General features: G+C 41.0%; 1 protein-coding gene across 16 annotated transcripts in view; it reads left to right on the top strand.

Annotated features, from left to right (window-relative positions):
• MTMR8 (myotubularin related protein 8) overlaps nt 1-14,168 on the top strand; it is a 183,584-nt gene extending 169,416 nt beyond the window's left edge. For 11 of the 16 annotated variants that reach the window (XM_023633933.2, XM_023633931.2, XM_023633932.2 and 8 more), the window contains 2 exons: nt 12,616-13,465; nt 13,893-14,168. In XM_023633933.2, coding sequence (XP_023489701.1) covers nt 12,616-13,465; nt 13,893-14,026 — 984 coding nt within the window. In that variant the 3' untranslated portion in view covers nt 14,027-14,168. Of the gene's footprint in view, nt 1-8,977; nt 9,161-11,017; nt 11,730-12,615; nt 13,466-13,892 lie in introns of those variants that run through there. The other 5 variants (XR_011434520.1, XR_011434523.1, XM_070256638.1 and 2 more) reach the window with 4 other exon arrangements.
• The last annotated feature ends 6,106 nt before the right edge of the window (nt 14,169-20,274 follow it).

Genomic DNA, 20,274 nt, shown 5'->3' with positions numbered 1-20,274 from the left:
CTAAATTTGACAAAGGTGCAAAGAATAAACAATGGGGAAAAGATTGTCTCTTCAATAAATGGCATTGGGAAAACTGGATATTAACATGCAAAAGAACGAAATTGGATTCCTATCTTAGACCATTCACAAAAATGAATTTGAGATGGATTAAGGACTTAAATGTAAGACCTGAACCTGGAAAACTCCTAGAAGTAAACAAGGAAGACGCTCCTTGACATTCGTCTTGGCAATGATTTTTTTGGATGTGAAACCAAAAGAATAAGCAAGGAAAGCAAAAATCAACAAGTGGGATTACATCAAACTAAAAGGCTTGCACACAACAAAATGAAAAGGCAATCTATGAATTGGGAGACAATAAATGAAAACTGTATATCTGATAAGGGGATAATATCCAAAATATATAAGAAACTCATACAACTCAATAGCAAAAAAGCAATCCTATAAAAAATAGACATAGGAGTTGAATAGACATTTCTCCAAAGACATAAGAATGGCCAAAAGCACATGAAAGGTGTTTGACATCACTAATCATCAGGGAAACACAAATCAAAACCACAATGAAATATCACCTCACACCTGTCAGAAGGACTATTATCAAAAAGACAAGAGACAACAAATTCTGATAAGGATGTGGAGAAAGGGAATCCTGATGCATAGTTGACGGGAATTCAAATGGGTAGAGCCACTATGGAAAACAGTATAGAGGTTATTAAAAAGATTAAAAGTAGAACTACCATATTATTCAGTAATCTCACATCTAGGTATATATTCAACCATCTTGAAAAGATATCTGTATTCCCATGTTCATAGCAGCGTTATTCACAATAGCCAAGACATATATATAAATATAATATGATACGATTTGATATAATATTATTCAGCCATAAAAAAAGAAATCCTTCTAATTGTGACAACATGGATGGACCTTGAGGGCATTATCCTAAATGAAATAAGCCAGGCAGACAAAGACAAATACTGAATGTCTCGCTAGTATGTGGAATCGGAAAACATTAAACTCATAGAAACAGGGAGTAGAATGTTGGTTCCCAGGGGCTGAGGGATGGGGGAGATGGAGAGATAGTGGTCAAAGTTTACAAAGTTTCATTTATAAGATGAATAAGTTCAGGGGATCTAAGATATAGCATGGTAAATACAGTTAACAATACTATATTTTATACTTGAAAGTTGCTGTGAGAGTAGAGCTTTAATAGTCTTACCATAAAAACAATAACAAAATGGTAATTATGTGAGATGAAAGATGTTTTAACTAACCTTATTTTGGTAAACATTTTGTGATATATACATGTATCAAATCATTACATTGTACACTTTAATCTTACATAATGCTATATTTCAATTATATCTCAATAAACTTGGAAAAATAAATTAAAAAATAGAAATCAAACTAAGTATACTCTCAGACCACAATAGAACTAAACTAGAAATAGATAACCAAAAGGTAGCTGGAAAAGCCCAATACACTAGGAAATTTAACAATACTCTTCTAAATAACACATGGATCAAAGAAGAAGTCTCAAGAAAAATTTAAAAATATTTTTAACTAAATGAAAATTAAAACACAACTTATCAAAATTTATGGGATGCAGTGAAAGTAATGTGTAGAGAGAATTTTATAGTACTGAAATAGAAAAGAAGAAAGATCTAAAATAAATAACCTAAGATTCCACCTTAGGAAACTAGAAAAAGAAGAGAAAATTAAAACCAAAGAAAGGAGAAGAAAAGAAATAAAAATTAGAGCAGAAATTGATGAAATCAAAAACAGAAAATCAATTTAAAACATCAACAAAACCAAGAGCTGGTTCTTTGACAAGATAGCTAAAATTGAAAAGCCAGGTTGACTATGCAAAAAAGAGAAGACACAAATTACAAATTGGACATTAAATGGATGGTAAAGAAATATTATGAACAACTTTATGCCCACAAATTTGATAACCTAGGTGAAATGAACCAATTTCTTGAAAGACAAAATCTGCCAAAATTCACACAAGAAGAAATACACAATCTGAATAGGCCTATATCTATTAAAGAAATTGAACTGAGAATTTATAACCTTCCAAAGCAGAAATCAGCAGTCCCAGATGGGTCACTGGTGGATTCTACCAAACACTTAAGGATGAAATGATACCAATTCTCTTCAATTTCTTCTAGAAACTGAAGCAGAGGGAATGCTCCCTACCTTATTCTTAGGCCAACATTACCTTAATACCAAAACCAGACAAAGACATTACAAGAAACGAAAACTACAAACCAATATCTATCATGAATATAGATGCAAAAATCCTCAACAAATATTAACATATCAAACCAAATAATGTATAAAAAGAATTATACACCATGACCAAGTGGGATTTATTCCAGGCATGCAAGGCTGGTTCAATATTTGCAAATCAATTAATGTAATCCATCACAGCAACACACTAAAAAAGAAAAATCATGTCACCATATCAATAGATGCACAAAAAGCATTTCACAGTGTCCAACACTCATTCATGGCTAAAACTCCCAGTAAACTAGGAATACAGGGGGAACTTCCTCAAATTGATAAAGAATATCTATGAAAAACCTGCAGCTAGCATCCTACCTGAATGGTAAATGGTAAAAACCTTGAAACTTCCCCACTAAGATGAGAAACAAGGTAAAGATATCCCCTCTCACTACTCCTTTTAAACATTGTACTGGAAGTCCTAGCTAATGTAACATACAAGAAAAAGAAATAAAAGTGTTCAGATTGTGAAGGAAGACATAAAATTGTTTTTGTTTGAAGATGACACAATTATATGTACAAAATCTGAAAGAATGGACATAACAACTCTTGGAACTAATGGGCAATTATATTAAGGTTGCAGGATACAAGATTATTACACAAAAGTCAATCACTTTCCTATAGACCAGCAATGAACAAGTAGAATTTGAAATTAAAACCAATACCATTTATGTTAGCACACCCAAAAATGGAATACTTGGGTATAAATTTAAAAAAATATGTACAAGACCTACATGAGGAAAACTATAAAATTCTGATGAATGAAATCAAAGAAGAACTAAATAAATGAAAAGATATTCTTTGTTCTGGGTAAGAAGACTCAATATTGTCAAGATATCAATTCTTCCCAAATTGATCTATAGATTCAATGCAATCCCAATCAAAATCCCAGAGTGTTATTTTATGGATATCAACAAACTGATTATAAAGTATATATAAAGAAGCAAAAGATCCATAATAACCAACACAATATTGAAGGAGAAGAACAATGTTGCAGGGTTGACACTATTCAACTTCAAGACTTACTATAAAGCTACAGTAACTAAGACAGTGTTTTATTGGTAAAAGAATAGGCAAATAGATCAATGGAACAGAACAGAGAGCCCAGAAATAGAGCCACATAAATATAGTCAACTGATCCTTGACAAATTAACAAAAGCAATACAACGTAGCAAAGAAATCTTTTCAACAAATGGTGCTGGAACAACTGCATATCCACATGCAAAAGAAAAAAAAGGAATCTAGACACAGACCTTATACCTTTCACAAAAATTAACTAAAAGTGAATCACAGACCTACAGGGAAAGCTATAAAAAACTATAAATCTCCTAGAAGATAACCTAGGAGAAAACCTAGATGACCTTGGTCATGGCAATGACTTTTTAGATACAACACCAAAGGCACAATCCATAAAGAAATAATTGATAAGCTGGACTTCATTCAAATTAAAAACTTCTGCTCTGCAAAAGACACTGTTAAGAGAATGAGAAGCCAAAGACAGAGAAAATTTTTGCAAGAGACACATCTAATGAAGGAGTGTTATCCAAATTATGCAAAAGTCTCTTAAAACTCAACAATAAGAGAACAACCTGATTAAAAAATGGGTCAAAGATTGTTAACAGACACCTCACCAATGAAGGTATATAGAAGGCAAATAAGCATATGAAAAGATACTCCACATCATATGTCATCACGGAAATGTAAAGCAAAATAACGAGATATCACTATACACCTATTAGAATGGCGAAAATTCTGAACCTTGACAACACCAAATGCTGATAAATATGTGAAGCAATAGAAACTCTCCTTCATTGCTTGTGGGAATGCAAAATGGTACAGCTACTTTGGAAGACAGTTTGGCGGTTTCTTACAAAACTAAACATACTTTTACCTTACATTCCAGCAATTGTGCTCCTGGTATTTATTCAAAGGAGTTGAAAACTTAAGTCCACACAAAAACCTGCATGCAGATGTTTACAGCAGCCTTCGTCATAGTTGTCAAAACTCAGAAGCAACCAAGATGTCTTTCAACAGGTGAATGTATAAATAAACTGTGGTACATCCAGACAATGGAATATTCTTCAGCGCTGAAAAGAAATGAGATATCAATCTGTATGGAGGAAACCTAAATGCATGTTACTAAGCGAAAGAAGCCAATATGAAAAGGCTACATCCTATATGATTCTAACTATATGACATCCTAGAAAAGGCAAAACTATGAAGACAGTAAAAAGATCAGTCATTGCCTGGGCTTGAGGTGGGGGTGGGATGGACAGTCAGAGCACAGAGAAGTTTTGATCAATGAAAATACTCCATATGATACTATAATGATGGATACATATCATTATACATTTGTTCAAACCCATAGAATGTACTGAGAGTGAACCCAATGCAAAGTATGGACTTAGGGTGATTATGCTGTGTCAATGTAGGTTCATCAATTGTTATAAATGTCCCCCTCTGGTGGGGAATGTTGATAATGGGGAAGGCTATTGATGCATAGCAATAGGGGGTATATGGGAAATCTATGTACTTTCCTCTCAATTTTGCTGTGAACCTAAAACTTGTCTAAAAAAAAACAAAAGTTGTTTTTAAAAATGGTTAAAATAGTAAATATTATGTTATATATATTTTTACCACAATAAAATAACTGGTTAATTACAAAAGAGAATTCCAGGAACAACTTTACACTCATAAATATGACAATTTAAAAGAATTTGACCAATTCTTCAAAAGCCATAAACTACTAAAACTTTAATAAGAGAAAATAGATGATATGAATAGTTCCATAACCATTAAAAAACACAGTTCATTATGTAAAATCTTCCAAAAGAGAAATCTCCAGGCCCAGATGGTTTCATTGGAGAATTCTACCAAATATTTAAAAAATTAACACCAATCTTATGAATTTACACAATCTCTTCCAGCAATAGAAGAGGAGTTAATATTTCCTAACTCATTTTATAAGACCAATATTACCCCAACACCAAAATCAAAGATAAAAGAAAACAAGAAATCTACGAACCAATATTTCTCATCAACTTAAATGCAAAATCCCCCACCAAAATAGTAGCCAACCTAATCCACAATGCATAAAAAGAATTATACACCATTACCACGTGGAATTTATTCCAAGAGTGAAAGGCCAGTTCAACATTTGAAAATCAATCAACATACTCTACCACATGAACAGGTTAAAGAAGAAAAATCATATGATCACATCAATTGATGCATAAAAATCATTTAACAAAATCCAACATCCATTCTTAGTATAAACTCTCAGCAAACTATGAATAGAAGGGAACTTAGTGAACCTAGACAAAAGGCATCTATGAAAAACCTATAGTTAACATAATACCTAATGGTGAAAAGCTAAATGCTTTCCCCCAAGACTGGGAAAAGGCTAAGACGTCCATTCTTACAATTCTTATTCAACATAGTTCTGGAAGTTACACTTATAGCCACTGCAATAAGGCAAGGAAAGGAAATAAGTCATACAGATTGGAAAGGAAAAAATACAGCTGTCTTTATTTGCAGATGGCTTGATTGACTACATAGAAAATCCAAAGGAATCTATAAAAATCAAAAAAACTGGATCTAGTGAGTTCAGCACTGTGGCAGGATATAAGATCAACACACAAAAAGAATCACATTTCTACATACTGACAATGAATGCATGGAAACTGAAATCAAAACCCAATACCACTTACAATTGCTCCAAAGAAATTGAAATACTTAGGCATACGCTTAACAAAATATACAAAATATGCTGAAAACTAAGAAATGCTGATGAAAGAATTAAGGACTTAAATAAATGTAAAAACATAACATGTGCATGGGTTGGAATGCTCAACACGGTAAAGCAGTCAATTCTCTCCAAATTGATATATAGATTTAACACAGTTCCTACCAAAATCTCAGCAAGTTTTTTGTAGACATATACAAGCTTATTCTAAAATGTATATAAAAAGGCACAGGCCCTTTTTATATACAATCTTGACATGGAAGAGGAAAGAGGGAGTAATCACTATACCCAATAATAAGACATACAATATAACCACAGGGATAAAGACCTGTACACAGATGTTCCTAGAAGCTTTATTCTTAATAGCCAATGCAACATACAACTCAGATGTCCTTCACCAGATCAATGGTTAAACGAATTATGGTACATATATACCACAGAATCCCATTCAGTAACAAAAACAAACTTGATACACAGAACAACTCAGATGAATCTCAAGGGCATTCTTGATGAAACAAGCTAATTCCAAAAGGTATTGTTTCATTTATAGAATTTTGAAATGACAAAATTACAGAAATGGAGAACCAGATTAGAGGTTGCCAGGGGTTAGGGACCAAGGTGGGAGGAGTGGGAAGGAAGTGGATATGGCTATAAAAAAGCAACATGAGGTATCCTTTTTGTGATAGAACTGTTCTGTATGTTGTTTGTAGTAGTATACATAAGAACCTACATATGTGATAAAATTGTATAGAAGTAAATACACACACACACACACAAATGACTAAAAGTAAACCTTGGGAAATCTGAATTAGATAGGTGGAGTATATCAATGTCAATATCCTACTTGTGATATTGTACTATAGTCTTGAAAAATGTTACCATTGGGGGAAAAGGTACAGTGTACAGGGGATCCCTGTATTTCTTTTACAACTGCATGTGAATCCATAATTATCTGAATAAAAATTTCTATTAAAAATCCTACTAATCTTTTTTTTTAAGAATAATACCCTACTCTGTCATCTTCAGCATCAAAATAGCTTATTTATTGACTGCTAATCAGGCTTGTATGAGGCTTCAGATAATGAACAGCTACAGGCCACTGGCTCAAATTAAGCTGAAGCACATAGGCTTTTCGATGTTTCTGATCTTCAGAGTCATTGATCACACTGGGATACTCTGACACTTTCCTAAGGAGTCATCGGACCACCTGCCAATTCCCTGGTTCTGCCAGTGTGTAAGCAGACTGAATGACCTCTTCATGAGTGTGGTAGGCAAGACTGGGGAAGAAACTGGACAGATACTAGCTTCAAAGAAATAGTTGAAGGAGCTGGGGCTATTTTCTCTGAGACAAGGTGACATAAAGGACAAGATAACATGAAGGATATGACCTGGCTTCGGACCCCTAAAGGGTTGTTTTGGGGCAGGAAAGCGATTGTGTTCTGAGGTCCTAAGGGTACGTGAAGATAGGATCAGCAGTTAACCTGAGGGGTGCTTTATAGATTCAGATTTGGCTTAGCGAAAGAAGGACTAACGGAGCTGCCTAATAATGAGATGTGCTGCTTCTGGATGTAGACAGTGCCCTATTATTGAAAGCATTTAAGCAGAAGTCATTGAACATCTCTCAGAAATGTAAAAAAAAACCCTTTCAATGTGCAGATTCTAACACCAAAGTAATCATGTGAAACAGGGCTGCTAGTGCTTTATCCCAATACATTTCTGCTCTCCTCACTGGCTTTTTGCTTTTCCTGATTGGATCCTTCTCTTCTTTGGTGATTGGAAGAGAAACAGAAAGATTTTGTGGTCTTGGGATCAGCATTCTGTATAGATTGGAATCTCTTTGCAGGAAAATTCAAGTTATTATTGTTTTTAGTGGCATTAGGAACACAGAACCCCACAGTAACCACCTGGACTTAATTTGGGAGATTGATATGGACACAGGATAACCATAGGCAGCTTTTAGTTCTGGTATTTTCACATTATGTGAAATATAATTGTTTCTATGTCTGTTTTCCTAATAAACTGTGAGCTCTTTCAGGAACACCTTGTCTTACTTTCCTTTGTGTTCTTCCTGCGTTTAAAACCTTACACATAGTGGCTGCTTGATAGTTTCTTCATAAAGAGTTTCTCAGACATGATCAGATTGTTTGTGGTATAGTTTATATACCAAATGCTAAACTGGCATTTCCTCCTAGAGGGAAGAGTGAGCTGGCTCACAGTTTCTCTTGGATGACACTTAAAATAGATAATGTGACAATTTCCAAAGGTATCTCCCTACCACTTCCTTCTTTTAAGGCAACCAAGGAAGTAAAATGATACTCTTAAGAGCTGAGCTTTTGACAAAGTTCCCAGTGCTCTGCACATTAATCTGGTTTGATGCCTTATGTGTGAGAAGAGTTGGGAGGCTGTTGACATTTTCTTCAGGCTGAGCCTGGTGGGTTAGTGGACTGAGGAGGCCTTTACAAATTATCAGGGCCTTCTTAAACTTTAGAAAACCTTACGGATAGACATTTCAGTACGGAGGTCTCTGCCTCCCACTCTCCTCCTCACTCTTTGGAGTTGCAGGGGTGGATGGGGGGAGGGGAGGGTGATGAGTTGCTGGACATTCAATAAAGGAAAAAGGACGTCCAGAGAGGTTAAGTTAGAGAGAGGAAAAAAAGAGCCCCAGACCCAGAGGAAAGTTATGCTAGGCGAGACTGGGCCTTCTCAGGCCCCTTGGTGGAAGGATGGGAACACCCACAGTGCAGGGGCTTGGCCGTGTAGCCCACCTGAATGGTGAGGAGGAGTATGCTGAGACATACTAGGAGCTTGAGCACTGGCATGGCAGGCACCTTCCAGGACTTCCCCATGGGCAGCCCCCCTCCTCTTCCTGGGATTGCTTCCAGAATGCCACTAGTAAGATAACACGGCCCTGGGGGAGAGGGTGAAGGGTAACCTAAAATTAGCCCCCTGGACCTAGCCCAAGAGCTGATGCCTAGCCTTTAGGCAGTGTTGTTAACAGTGGGAACCAAGGGCCCTATCTGCTCTGGCTGCTGGGCAGTAGGGGCTCCCTGTAGAGGGGCCTCCAGGGCCCAGTGCTTCGCAGAGGGTCAGGGGCAGTGACTCTGGGCAGCACAGCCTCAGGCCAAAGCCTGGTAAGTACCTGGAGCCTAGGACCCGATGGTGACAGGGAGGAGTGAATGTTTAGGGCTGCGGGCCCATGGACCTGTGTCCACCACCCTTCCTAGGTTGTTCCCACTGGGTCTGGTTTCTGGGGGTGCTTGGGAGGTTGGTAGGGAAACCTGCCTGCAGAGTAAAAGAGGGATATGATGACAGCTTTGTGCCATGTCTGTCATAAATGGGTATGTCTGTCTAGGCTCTGGGGGTCAAATGGACTTACTTTTTGAGGGCAATTGTGGTTATACAATACAGGGAGGGTGAAGGTTTGTCTTTGTGTCCCTGTGTCGTATTTGTGAGTGTGTGTGTGGAGGTGCAGTGGGGTAGGCTCAAGGACAGATGGGAAGATCTCCTCAGGATTGTGGGGGGAAGGTGAGGCTTAAAAATAGTCTACTAATGCCTGGAGGACTGTTCTAGGGCCCACAGAAACCAACCACTCTCCCGTGAGAGTTCTAACCTGGATTCACTGACCCCTGAGAGGGCCTTAGATAGAATTCAAAGGGTCCAATAACATGGATGGGGCAGACAATTACCTTTTTTCTCCCTAATCTCTAACTGAAATTTACCATTTCCTTCAAGGATGAAAGCAGGTAGCAAATGGCAGTAGTATTACCAGTTCCTGTAACTTGGTCACCAAAAGAAATCACAGAAATTTCATATCACATTACAGTTGTAGCAGAGATCTGGAAATGTCATTTATGATCATCACCACTTAGAAATTATTAATAGATCTCATCATTTAATGTGTTAATAAAGAACATCTATTACTATATCATGCAGTTTTAAAAATATTTTGATAGCTGTATTTCAGTATAATTGGTTTCCTTTAATCCAATGTATTTTATTTTACGTATTAAAAACCATTTTGAGAGGAGAGCAGAGATTTAACTAGATTGCTACAGGTACCAACGTCACAAAGAAAAGGTTAAAATTCCTGCGCTTTGCAGATCAGGAAGGGGATCCTTGCACAGAATGCTCATATAATAACTCTTTGATTAATAAACCACAGCAAGGTGAGGTTAGACAATAGACTAGTTACATTTCTTACCCTATCTAATAGGTACAATTCACTCAAGTGCTCAAGCCAGCTGGGGCCCATGGTTTGATCTCCCTCTGGAAACTCATTAGATGGGCCCTGCTGTCCGCTCTAGTGGTATGACCCTGGTGAGGGCTTCAGCATTTCCCTCCACAATTCCTGCCCTCCTCATCTCCCTGGATCACCACTCTCCAAAATAAAATAATAAGAAGGGAATCCCTACTGGCTGTCAGAAGAAATGATTTGTAAGGAAACCTTCCATGACCCTGGAATTCAGCATGACCCTCAAAGCTGAGGATTCTGGAAGCTGCAATGTGACTGCTTGAGTCATGGGGGAGGGGCACGTGTTTATTTTTCAGGTTGCAATAGAAAGAACAGGATGAGGAATAGGAAAACCTGGATTCTATTTCTGGCTTTGCTATTGCCTTGATGTAAGGCATGTACTAAATCCCTTACCCTCTTGGGCCTCAGTTTCCTCCATCCACAAAATGGGGATAATATTACCTATTCCACTACATGAAATAGCTTTGAAAAGCACAAGATTATAGGTGTTAATAATGAGACAACTGACAATAATAGCCATGTGACCTTAGGAAAAAGTCCCTGCTCTCCTCTGAGTCTTGGTTTTCCCATTTCTAAATTAAGTAAATTAAATTAAGTGATTTATTCAGTGCATTCCAGCTCTTAGATTAGATGGTAGACAATACTTTGGTTATGTTTGGTGAAGAAGAGAGAGATAAAGATAAAAGTAACTAGAGTGGAACAAAGGACCATAGAAGTGTTTTGTTTTGCTTCCTAGGATGGTTGAGGGACAGGAACCAGTGAGAAGATCCAGAGAGAGGAATCTCACCTTTGAAGATCTAATATATGATAGCTCTTTTCCTCTTAACAGTCCCTTGAGGCAGGGACTATCATTTTGTCTTATAGATGAGGAAACTGAGTCCCAAAGAAGGGAAGAGACTTGCTCAAGTTTACGCAGCTAGAAAATGGAGGTGTTGAGTTGACAAGAGGTCTGCCTGATTTCTAAAATCCTCTTCTTATAATTGTACCCAAAAAATGAATAGATAATAAGACCGTATATGGAGCTGATGCTGGTAGTGGGGAGGGGCCTAAAGTTGAGAGAGATCCCACCCACCCACCTCACAATTTTTTCTATGAGGTATGTACCTGAGGTCCCAGGCTAACAAAGAGGAGTAGAGGTGGATAGTGAATAAAAGGAGGTGTGTGGCCTTGAGACCATGGCTGCAGGGTATGGGAGAGTAGGGAAACTCAAGCTCTAAAAAACCTATCAGCTTACCCTGATAACATTACAAACTGAGGTGGGTGACTTTGACTTTGGAGCACTAGGAACAGGACTGGTAATGTTGAAGGGTTGGTTTGAGTCAGTCATTGGGCCATGGGTAATTTTGTAGGGCCTGGGGATGATGGAAAGAGAAGAGTTGTGGTTTGAGGCAAGGCTCCAGGCTGGTTAAGGCACAGAGGATGGGAAAAGGCTTGACCCAGAGAAATGGGTAAGTTATGGGTTCCAAGGAGGTGCTGGCAATCAAAGGGACTCTGGGAATGAAGTGGTCCTGGGGGAGAAACCAGTTGTCACCAGAGAGGAGGTCTTGCCCTGGAAACCTCAAATATTTCCTGCCATTTCTTTGACTTCATTTTACTTGAAGTGTGTTCTTTGTAATGCCACCTCTTTATTTAATCAGTAAGTGTCATGCAACATCCATTTCCTGAGCAACTCTATTGCCCAAAGCATGGGGCCTGAGTCTGAGGGGAGGTCACGTATGAGGGGCTGTGAAGAGGTTGAATTCCATCTAAAAAGCTGAGAGGTTGGAGCTGAGGGCCTGCCCTGTGAAACTGATGTCAGAATGCTCAGGGATGACAGCTTGACAACACAAAGCACTATTCTGTTAGTCTAGCAACTGCAAGACCAGAGCCACCTCATTAGTCCACACATTCTGAAATAAGGAAGATGCATGTACCAAATCTTCAGCCATAACGTATACCCTACTGGGAGTAGAAGAATACAAGATGGATTCAAGGGACCTCACCCCGGTGTTTACATGCTAATGAAGCACAGATAAGTGGAAATGTGCTGTGAAAGTTTATAGTTAAAGTCTAGTTGTGATCCTTTGGTATCCCTGAGCAGTGGCGAGGAGGAGATTAGGGAAGGCTTCCCAGAAGTAGAAGTTTGAAGGGCCAGCAGAACAGCATGTGCAAAGGCACCAAGCTGTGAAAAGGCCTCATCTGTTTTTGTGACCATCTCTGGAGGCTGAAAGAAGCTGAAGTAGGACTAGAAGCAGGACCCATGCATGGCCTGATGGTGAAGGGTGAGGGGCAACGGCTGGCATCCAGGCTTTTGATGAGGGCCCTTAGTCTCTCTCCCGTTTTTGCCACCCACAGATCTGGCATATCTTTCTGCTCATAATGAGAATAGTTCTGCTCCAATTAGCCAAGATGAACCTCATGGACATCACCAAGATCTTCTCCCTCCTGCAGCCCGACAAGGAGGAGGAGGACACCGACACGAGGGAGAAGCAGGCTCTCAGTCAAGCAGTGTACGACAACGACTGCTATACCTTGGACCAGCTTTTGCGCCAGGAGCGTTACAAATGTTTCATCAACAGTAGGAGTGGCTGGGGTGTTCCTGGGACACCCTTGCGCTTGGCTGCTTCTTATGGCCACGTTAGCTGTTTGCGAGTCCTCCTGGCACATGGTGCTGACGTTGACAGCTTGGACATCAAGGCACAGACACCACTTTTTACTGCTGTCAGTCATGGCCATCTGGACTGTGTGCGTGTGCTTTTGGAAGCTGGTGCCTGTCCTGGTGGTAGCATCTACAACAACTGCTCTCCTGTGCTCACAGCCGCCCGTGACGGAGCTGTTGCCATCCTGAAGGAGCTCCTGAGCCATGGTGCAGAGGCCAATGTCAAGGCTAAACTACCAGTCTGGGCATCAAACATAGCTTCATGTTCTGGTCCCCTCTACTTGGCCGCCGTCTATGGACACCTTGACTGTTTCCGCCTACTTTTGCTTTATGGGGCAGACCCCGACTACAACTGCATTGACCAGCACCTATTGGCTCGTGTCCCACGGCCCCGCACCCTTCTTGAAATCTGCCTCCACCACAATTGTGAGCCAGAATACATCCAGTTGTTAATTGATTTTGGTGCTAATGTCTACCTTCCACCTCTCTCCCTGGACCTGAATTCACAAGATGATAAAGGCACTGCATTGCTGCTACAGGCCCGAGGTAAGTGTCAAGCAGACCAGCCAATAGGCCTCCTGGCTTGGATGTCCCAGAGCCCCAAATGAGCCCCCAAGCCAATCATTCTGGGATAAATTGGAGAAAATACCATGTTTCTCCCTTTCCTGGGGCCCCAGGGGAGAAGAGGTTATGGAGTCCTTATTGGGGAAAGGATTAGTAAGATGCGGTCGGTAATAGCACTAGCCCAATTTCTGGTTCTGGCTCTGAAATGACTGTTTTGTGGCCTTGAGCATACTCTATCTAGGCTTCAGTGTGTCCCCAGTGGTACCATGCATTGAGGGCAGGGTGGGGGACATTTCTTAGAAAAGAGAGAGCAATTAGAGCTGCAGTAGCCAAGGCAGAGTGGATATAGGCTTGGGTGGGAGAATTACACTGAGTATTGCTTCTCATGACCTGTTTCTCCTTGCTATAGCCACTCCACGGTCGCTACTATCACAGGCCCGTTTAGTTATCCGCAGAGCTCTACGCCAGGCCAGCCTGCCACAAGCCATAAACCAGCTGGATATTCCCCCCATGTTGATCAGCTACCTCAAACACCAACTGTAATCTTGCAACCTGCCCAGAAACCCATGATGCCTTCAAAAACTACCTGGGGACTCAGATAACTGGTGGGTACCACAGCTCTACCTCCTCACCTGGAGCTGCTCTCCTGTATTATCCTCCACAATAAAATCCTCAACAAAATAAATCCTGGTGGCTGCTGTGTCTGATGTGTGTTGGGTTGGTAGGGGCGTTCACTGGGGGAAGGTGTCTGATTGGCCATGAAGAAGGATGATAATCGTCTGGCATTTGACAGGATAGAAGGCCTGACCACTAAAAGACAAAAAGAGAAAACTAACCCAATGGCCCACACTTCCCCACCAAGACCCTTGAGAGAATTTGGAGCTCTGTTGTCTTAGAAGCAAGGTCCTGAAGAATTCAAGTGAGTGAAAGAATTCAAGCTTGCTCAGCCTTGTACCTCTCTTCACTTCTCTGGCTGCTACAAGGCACCTTTGAGGTCTGTCACCCAACCCCCTATTACTGTGAGTCAAGTGACCAAGGAGCCTCCCATTCACTCACCTTGAATCATAGGCTGCATTCCCACTAGTCCAGATTATAGTCAAGATCTAAGTGGGAAAAAAACTACCAAATATTTATGACAGAGAATTCAGTGAAGAAAAGAAATTGGTTACATAGGTGATATGCTGAAAATCCCAGAAGGACAGGCAGGTAACCCACAGATTAGTGACAGCAGGAAGCCAACACCACCCCTAGGCTGGAGGGGTAAGGGAGGAGGTATGTCTAGAGTCCAGGGGCAGGGGTCACCTGGTGGAAAGTAGAATCACAAGCACATGGGTGCTTGAACCATAGAAGATTGATGCTGCCCAAAACAGAGGAAAGGAAGAAATGCCCTCTCCTTTACCCTGTTCTTGCCCTTCAATCTGCCTCCAAAGTCTCTCTCATTGGGGGAAACTGAAAGTCAACTAATAGGAGAGTCTGGGAAATACAGCCTATGGGTGTCAGCCCCCTTGCAATATAGGGCAGAGCAGGGGAAGGTGAAGAATGGAGGGAGAGTGGGAGGAGGTGGTATGACCTGAGCCAGGAGCTGGGATCACCTTGACAGTGGGAGCCATAGAAAAGACACAGTAGAGACACCACCAGAAGCACAAAATGTAGAGGTTAAGTACTCTGGCTTCTCCACTTTTCCTGCCCTTCCACCAGTGCCTCTTTATTGGTTGAACCCAGGCAGAATATGATTGACGAGGGAGCCTGGGAAATGTAGCCTGCAGTGATCAGTCCCCCTGTGATGTGGAGAAGAACAGTGGAAGAAGGCAAACAGGCCCTAGACCAGGACAGATAACCACTCAGATCCAGGCACCTTTATTTTGCTAAATCTATATCCTTTCACAGTACCTTCTTTTATTTCTCCTTCACAACTGTGGGTGGGGATGTGGATGAGCAGTAAAAGAGACACAAGATGAAGGGGTAGAGAAGGAAAACATAGCTAATCTGTACCTGGGAAACACTGTAGATGTTTAGAGCTCTTTCTGGGAGCTTCCTTGACAGCCCCTCTACATTATGATCTCCTATCATGGGGAAAGGGAGGCAGGGAATGAGGTCTTGAACTGACTTGCAACTCCCCCCTTATACATCCCCAACTCTTCCTAGTTCCTAGTGCCTGAGAGACTTTAGGAAGGAAGGCAAGAAAACTGGACATCTATCACCAAGTCCCTTGGTCCTGCCCCACTCAGCTTCCAGACTTTCATTCTTATGCATTTTGGAGAGCAGTGCAACTGTTTATTTCCAATGAGCAAGAGAACTGAAGGACTAAGGCTGGAAGCACAGAGAGCTTAAGGGCAGGCAACACTCCAGCTCTCTTCTACCTTTCTTTCAATCTGGGCACCTGAGGGGTGAGTTGTCCAGGACCCCACCCCTGGCTCTGGCCCCCATCCCCTTATTCAGGGCCCTTAGGAATTAGGAGTCAACCTCAGCAGCCCCATCTGCTATAGGCTCCTGGGAAAGTACACTCTTCAAATGGGGCCTGGCCAGGGCAGGCTGCCCTGCAGCATATGGGACAGAGATTCTCTAGTTGGCCCGTGAAAGAACATGTATACTCTGGGCATTTCAAAGGACTTGCATTTGAGGATAATGTAGGAGCATACCGAATTCTAGTCAGAGAAGAAGGGCTGAAATCCTTAGCCCCATTTCCCAGATGAGTGGACTAAGAACCTGACAAAGTTAAGTAACCATGTTACTGGTGGCCCAGTTCTCCATACTACTCCCAGCTATTATTTTTCTAGTTGCCTCTGCTGCTAGTGGGCAAAGACAACTTCAAGGCCTGGTGCCTTCGTTTCTTCCCCTCCCCAGGCCTAACCATTCTCATCCACGAGAACAGGCCAGAGCTTGGAATGGACCATCTCAAATTCTGATGATGAATCTTCTGAGGCAACTTTCCCTAGGAGGCATGAGGAAGAGGCAGAGGTGATGTCACTGTTCCTGGAGTGAAATCTCCCCCTTGGCCTTTAGGCTCTTGCTGGCACTGGCCCCAGATGATAACCCAACCTCCCTCTCCTACCCCTCACTACCACCACCAGCTTCCAGGAACACCGAATCTTAACCCTTTCAGGTGATCTAGGCCCCTTACCTCCCTCCTTCTCTCCCTCTCTCCCTATCTTATCCTGATCTCCCTTTCTTTCCTTCCTTCTTCCCCCTGCTTCCCTCCCTTCCTTCCTAGTATTGCTATGAGCCTGGGTTGGCTCTGCTCTGCACATGCCACTGATCAGTCTGTGTTCTCTCTTGCAATGGAAAAATTCTTTTGCTTTATTCAGAAAGGTGGCCCTCAAATACTAGAGCCAAAGTACAAAACAGCATACTAGACTTCAGAAACCACACAGATCCCCTTCAGCTGCTAACTTGAAGGAAGGTCTGAGGAAAGAGGTCGTATTTGATCTTGGCCTAACGGTGGAAAGGGCTTTAATCAGTAGTGAGGAAAGAAGAGGTATTAGTGGAGGGAACTCAGAGAGCAAAGACATGGAAGCGGAAAAAAGCAGGGCAGTTTGGGTAACCAGTTTACTTTGTTTCAAGTTCAACGTATTTGAACAAGAGCTGGGCTTGGGACTAGACTAGAGAGGGCCCGGAATACTTCAGTCTTTTGGACTTGAAGATTTCAGTTCTTAGAACGAGGCATACACAGTCATAGGAATGACTTGATGAATGTATGGAGAACAGGTTTCCTGATTCCCCAGGGCAAATCTGGCATATTAGTTTTAGGTGTACAGCAAAATGATTCAATATTTGTATATATTGCAAAATGATCACCACAATAAGTCTAGTTAATGTCCATCACCATACATAGTTACAGAAATATTTTTTCTTGTGATGAGAACTTTTAATATCTTCTCTCTCAGCAACTTTCAAATATACAATACAATATTATTAACTATAGTCACCATGCTGTACATTACATCCCGAGGACTTATTTATTTTATAACTGGAAGTTTGTACATTTTTATCTCTTTCACCCATTTTGCCCAGCTCCCAACCTCTGCATCGGACAACTACCAATCTGTTCTCTGTACCTATAAGCTCATTTTTAAAAAATTTTAGATTCCACATATATATATATCTCACAATTTCTTTATCCATTCATCCATCGATGGGCATTTATGTTGCTTCCATTTCTTGGCTATTGTAAATTCTGTTGCAGTGAACACGGGGGTGCAAATATCTTTTCAAGCTAATGTTTTTGTTTTCTTTGGATGACTACCAAAAGTGAAATTTCTGGATCATAGGGTAGTTCTATTTTTAATTTTTTGAGGAACCTCCATACTGCTTTGAATAGTGGCGGCAACAATTTACATTCCCACCAACAGTGCACAAGGGTTCCCTTTTCTCTACATCCTCGCCAAGACTTATTTCTTGTCTTTTTGATAGTAGCCATTCTGACAAGCATGCAGTAATATGTCATTGTGGTTTTGATTTGCATTTCCATTATAATTAGTGATGTTGAGCATGTTTTCATGTACCTGTTGGCCATCTGTATGTTTTCTTTGAAAAACTATCTTCACATATTTGCCCATCTCTTAATCGAATTTTTTTTGTTATTGAGTTGTATGAGATTTTAATATATTTGGATATTAATCCATTATTAGAGATACAATTTGCAAATATTTTTTCCTATTCAGTAGGTCCCATTTTCATTTTGTTGATGGTTTCCTTTGCTGTTCAGAAGCTTTTTAGTTTGATGTAGTACCATTTGTTTATTTTTTTCTTTTGTTGCCTTTGCGTTTGGTGTCAGATCCAAAAAATCACTGCCAAGACCAATGTCAAGGAATTTACTGCTTATGTTTCCTTCCACAAGTTTTATGGTTTCAGGTCTTGCATTCAAGTCTTCAATCCATTTTGAGTTGATTTTTGTGTATGGTGCAAGATAATGGTCTACATGTCAGTATTCAGAGGATAAACACTGTAGGCAGAGGGAACAGCAAGTGCAAAGGCATGAAGGTGGGATTTCAGGCAAGTCAAACTCAGAATGTCCTAAACAGAATCATTACATTTTCCTAATCCTATATTCCTTACTTCAGTTGATGGCAACACCATCCAGTGCCTTGCCTAAGTCAGAACTGCAGGGCATTGGTCTGATGGGTTGTGTGCTGCTTGCACTACACTGGCTGTCCTGAGGCCAGAAGCTGTGTCTAGTTCACTATTATGGATGTAGCACCAAACACAGGGCCTGAAACAGAGGATGTGCTCAGAGAATGGCAATATCACACTTCACTGGCAGATGCTGGCAACTAAGCTTGATATTAGACCTGAAAGCACCTTGTTTGACAATATTCAACAAACATGTGCTTAGCACTAAGTTTGTGCTAAACTCTGTTCGGTGTTGAAGTGATGAACAAAGATGAACAAAGAGACCCTCTACCCCGGGAAACTTGGTCTGGCTCTGCACAATCAAAAGTAATCTGTGTACAAGGAATCATAGGTTTACGTGTGTTTATATCAAAAAGTGGTTTCAAAGTCATATTATGAGTTGTATAACTTTGAAGATCTGTACATTGGGTCTTAAGGAGACTAACAATAATAATAACAGCAGTAGCAGCTAACATTTATTGAGAGCTTTGTATGTATCAGACTCTGTGCTAAGCACTAACATGGAATAATCACTTAACTCTTACTACAACTCTGTCACATGGGTACTATTATTATTCCCATTTTGCAGAAGAGGAAATTGAGAGAGAGGTGAAATAACCTGCACAGGTCACACTGCTCCCAAGTGGTAGAGCCAGCAACCCAGCCCAGGTAGTCTGGTAGCAGAGCCGCTACACTGTATTGCTTGCTTCACTGGGAAGCACAGACTTGGCTAGCTGATGCTCAATTTAGCTGGACAGTGATGGTCTTTTATACTTTGTCCCTAGACCTATCTTTCTAGCCTAATTTCCAGCTCTTCCTCTCCCCATTTACAAATACTCACCCCAGGTGTCCAGAATCTTAGCTCTTGCCCAACCCACCATACTTTCTCACACAGATGGGCTCTGACTTGGGCAGGAATCCTTCCCCTACTTTTCTGACTTGGCTTAATCATCAAGGCAATCCTCCATGGAACTTTTCTCTGATGTCCCTCCCCACCCTGGAGAGAAGGAATCTCTTCATCCACAATGCTCCAGATCCCCTTTGCCAGACCTCTAGTCTAGCTTTCAGCTCCTCTCAGAACTCCATCCCTAGAGCTCCCCTTTTACCAGGAAGTTACCACTGTACCCTCTCCTCCCAACGGTTATCACAAGGCCTGGTATAGAGAAGGTTCCCATGGGACATTTGGTGAAGAAAGAAATGAGCATTGTAGTCATGTGGACCAGTCTGTCTACCTTAGTTTATGGAGTTACTTCCACCTAGCCTACACATCTGTTCTCATGGGTTTTTCACTGCAGCCTCAAGATGCTGGGCAGCAGAGGGATTATCTCTGTTTTATAGGTGAAGAAACTTAAGACAAGAAAGTATTCTTGCTCCCCACCACCAGCCCCTGTAGTGACCAAACAAGTTGATCATGTGTCAATCAGCATGTGGAACGGGGGCCCGGAGAGCTCCCTCTTTGAGAAGGCATTTTGGGGACAAATGTATGCCCATATTTGGTCTCCCCATACATCGTCCCTGGGGAGAGGTGGGCCATACAAACTAGGAGCTGTGTCACCTCCCTACACATCCCTTCTTCCTTAATGTGCACATAAACAATCTCCTCCTGAGACTTAAAGATATCAGGACCGAGAAGAAGGGCACCCAACCAGGAGACCTCTTTAGCATGTCAAAGACTACTTTCA

Source organism: Equus caballus, chromosome X (assembly GCF_041296265.1).
Source record: "Equus caballus isolate H_3958 breed thoroughbred chromosome X, TB-T2T, whole genome shotgun sequence".
NCBI lineage: Eukaryota > Metazoa > Chordata > Mammalia > Perissodactyla > Equidae > Equus > Equus caballus.
Note: the sequence above shows the minus strand (reverse complement) of the source record. Positions and strands in the feature narration are given on the sequence as shown.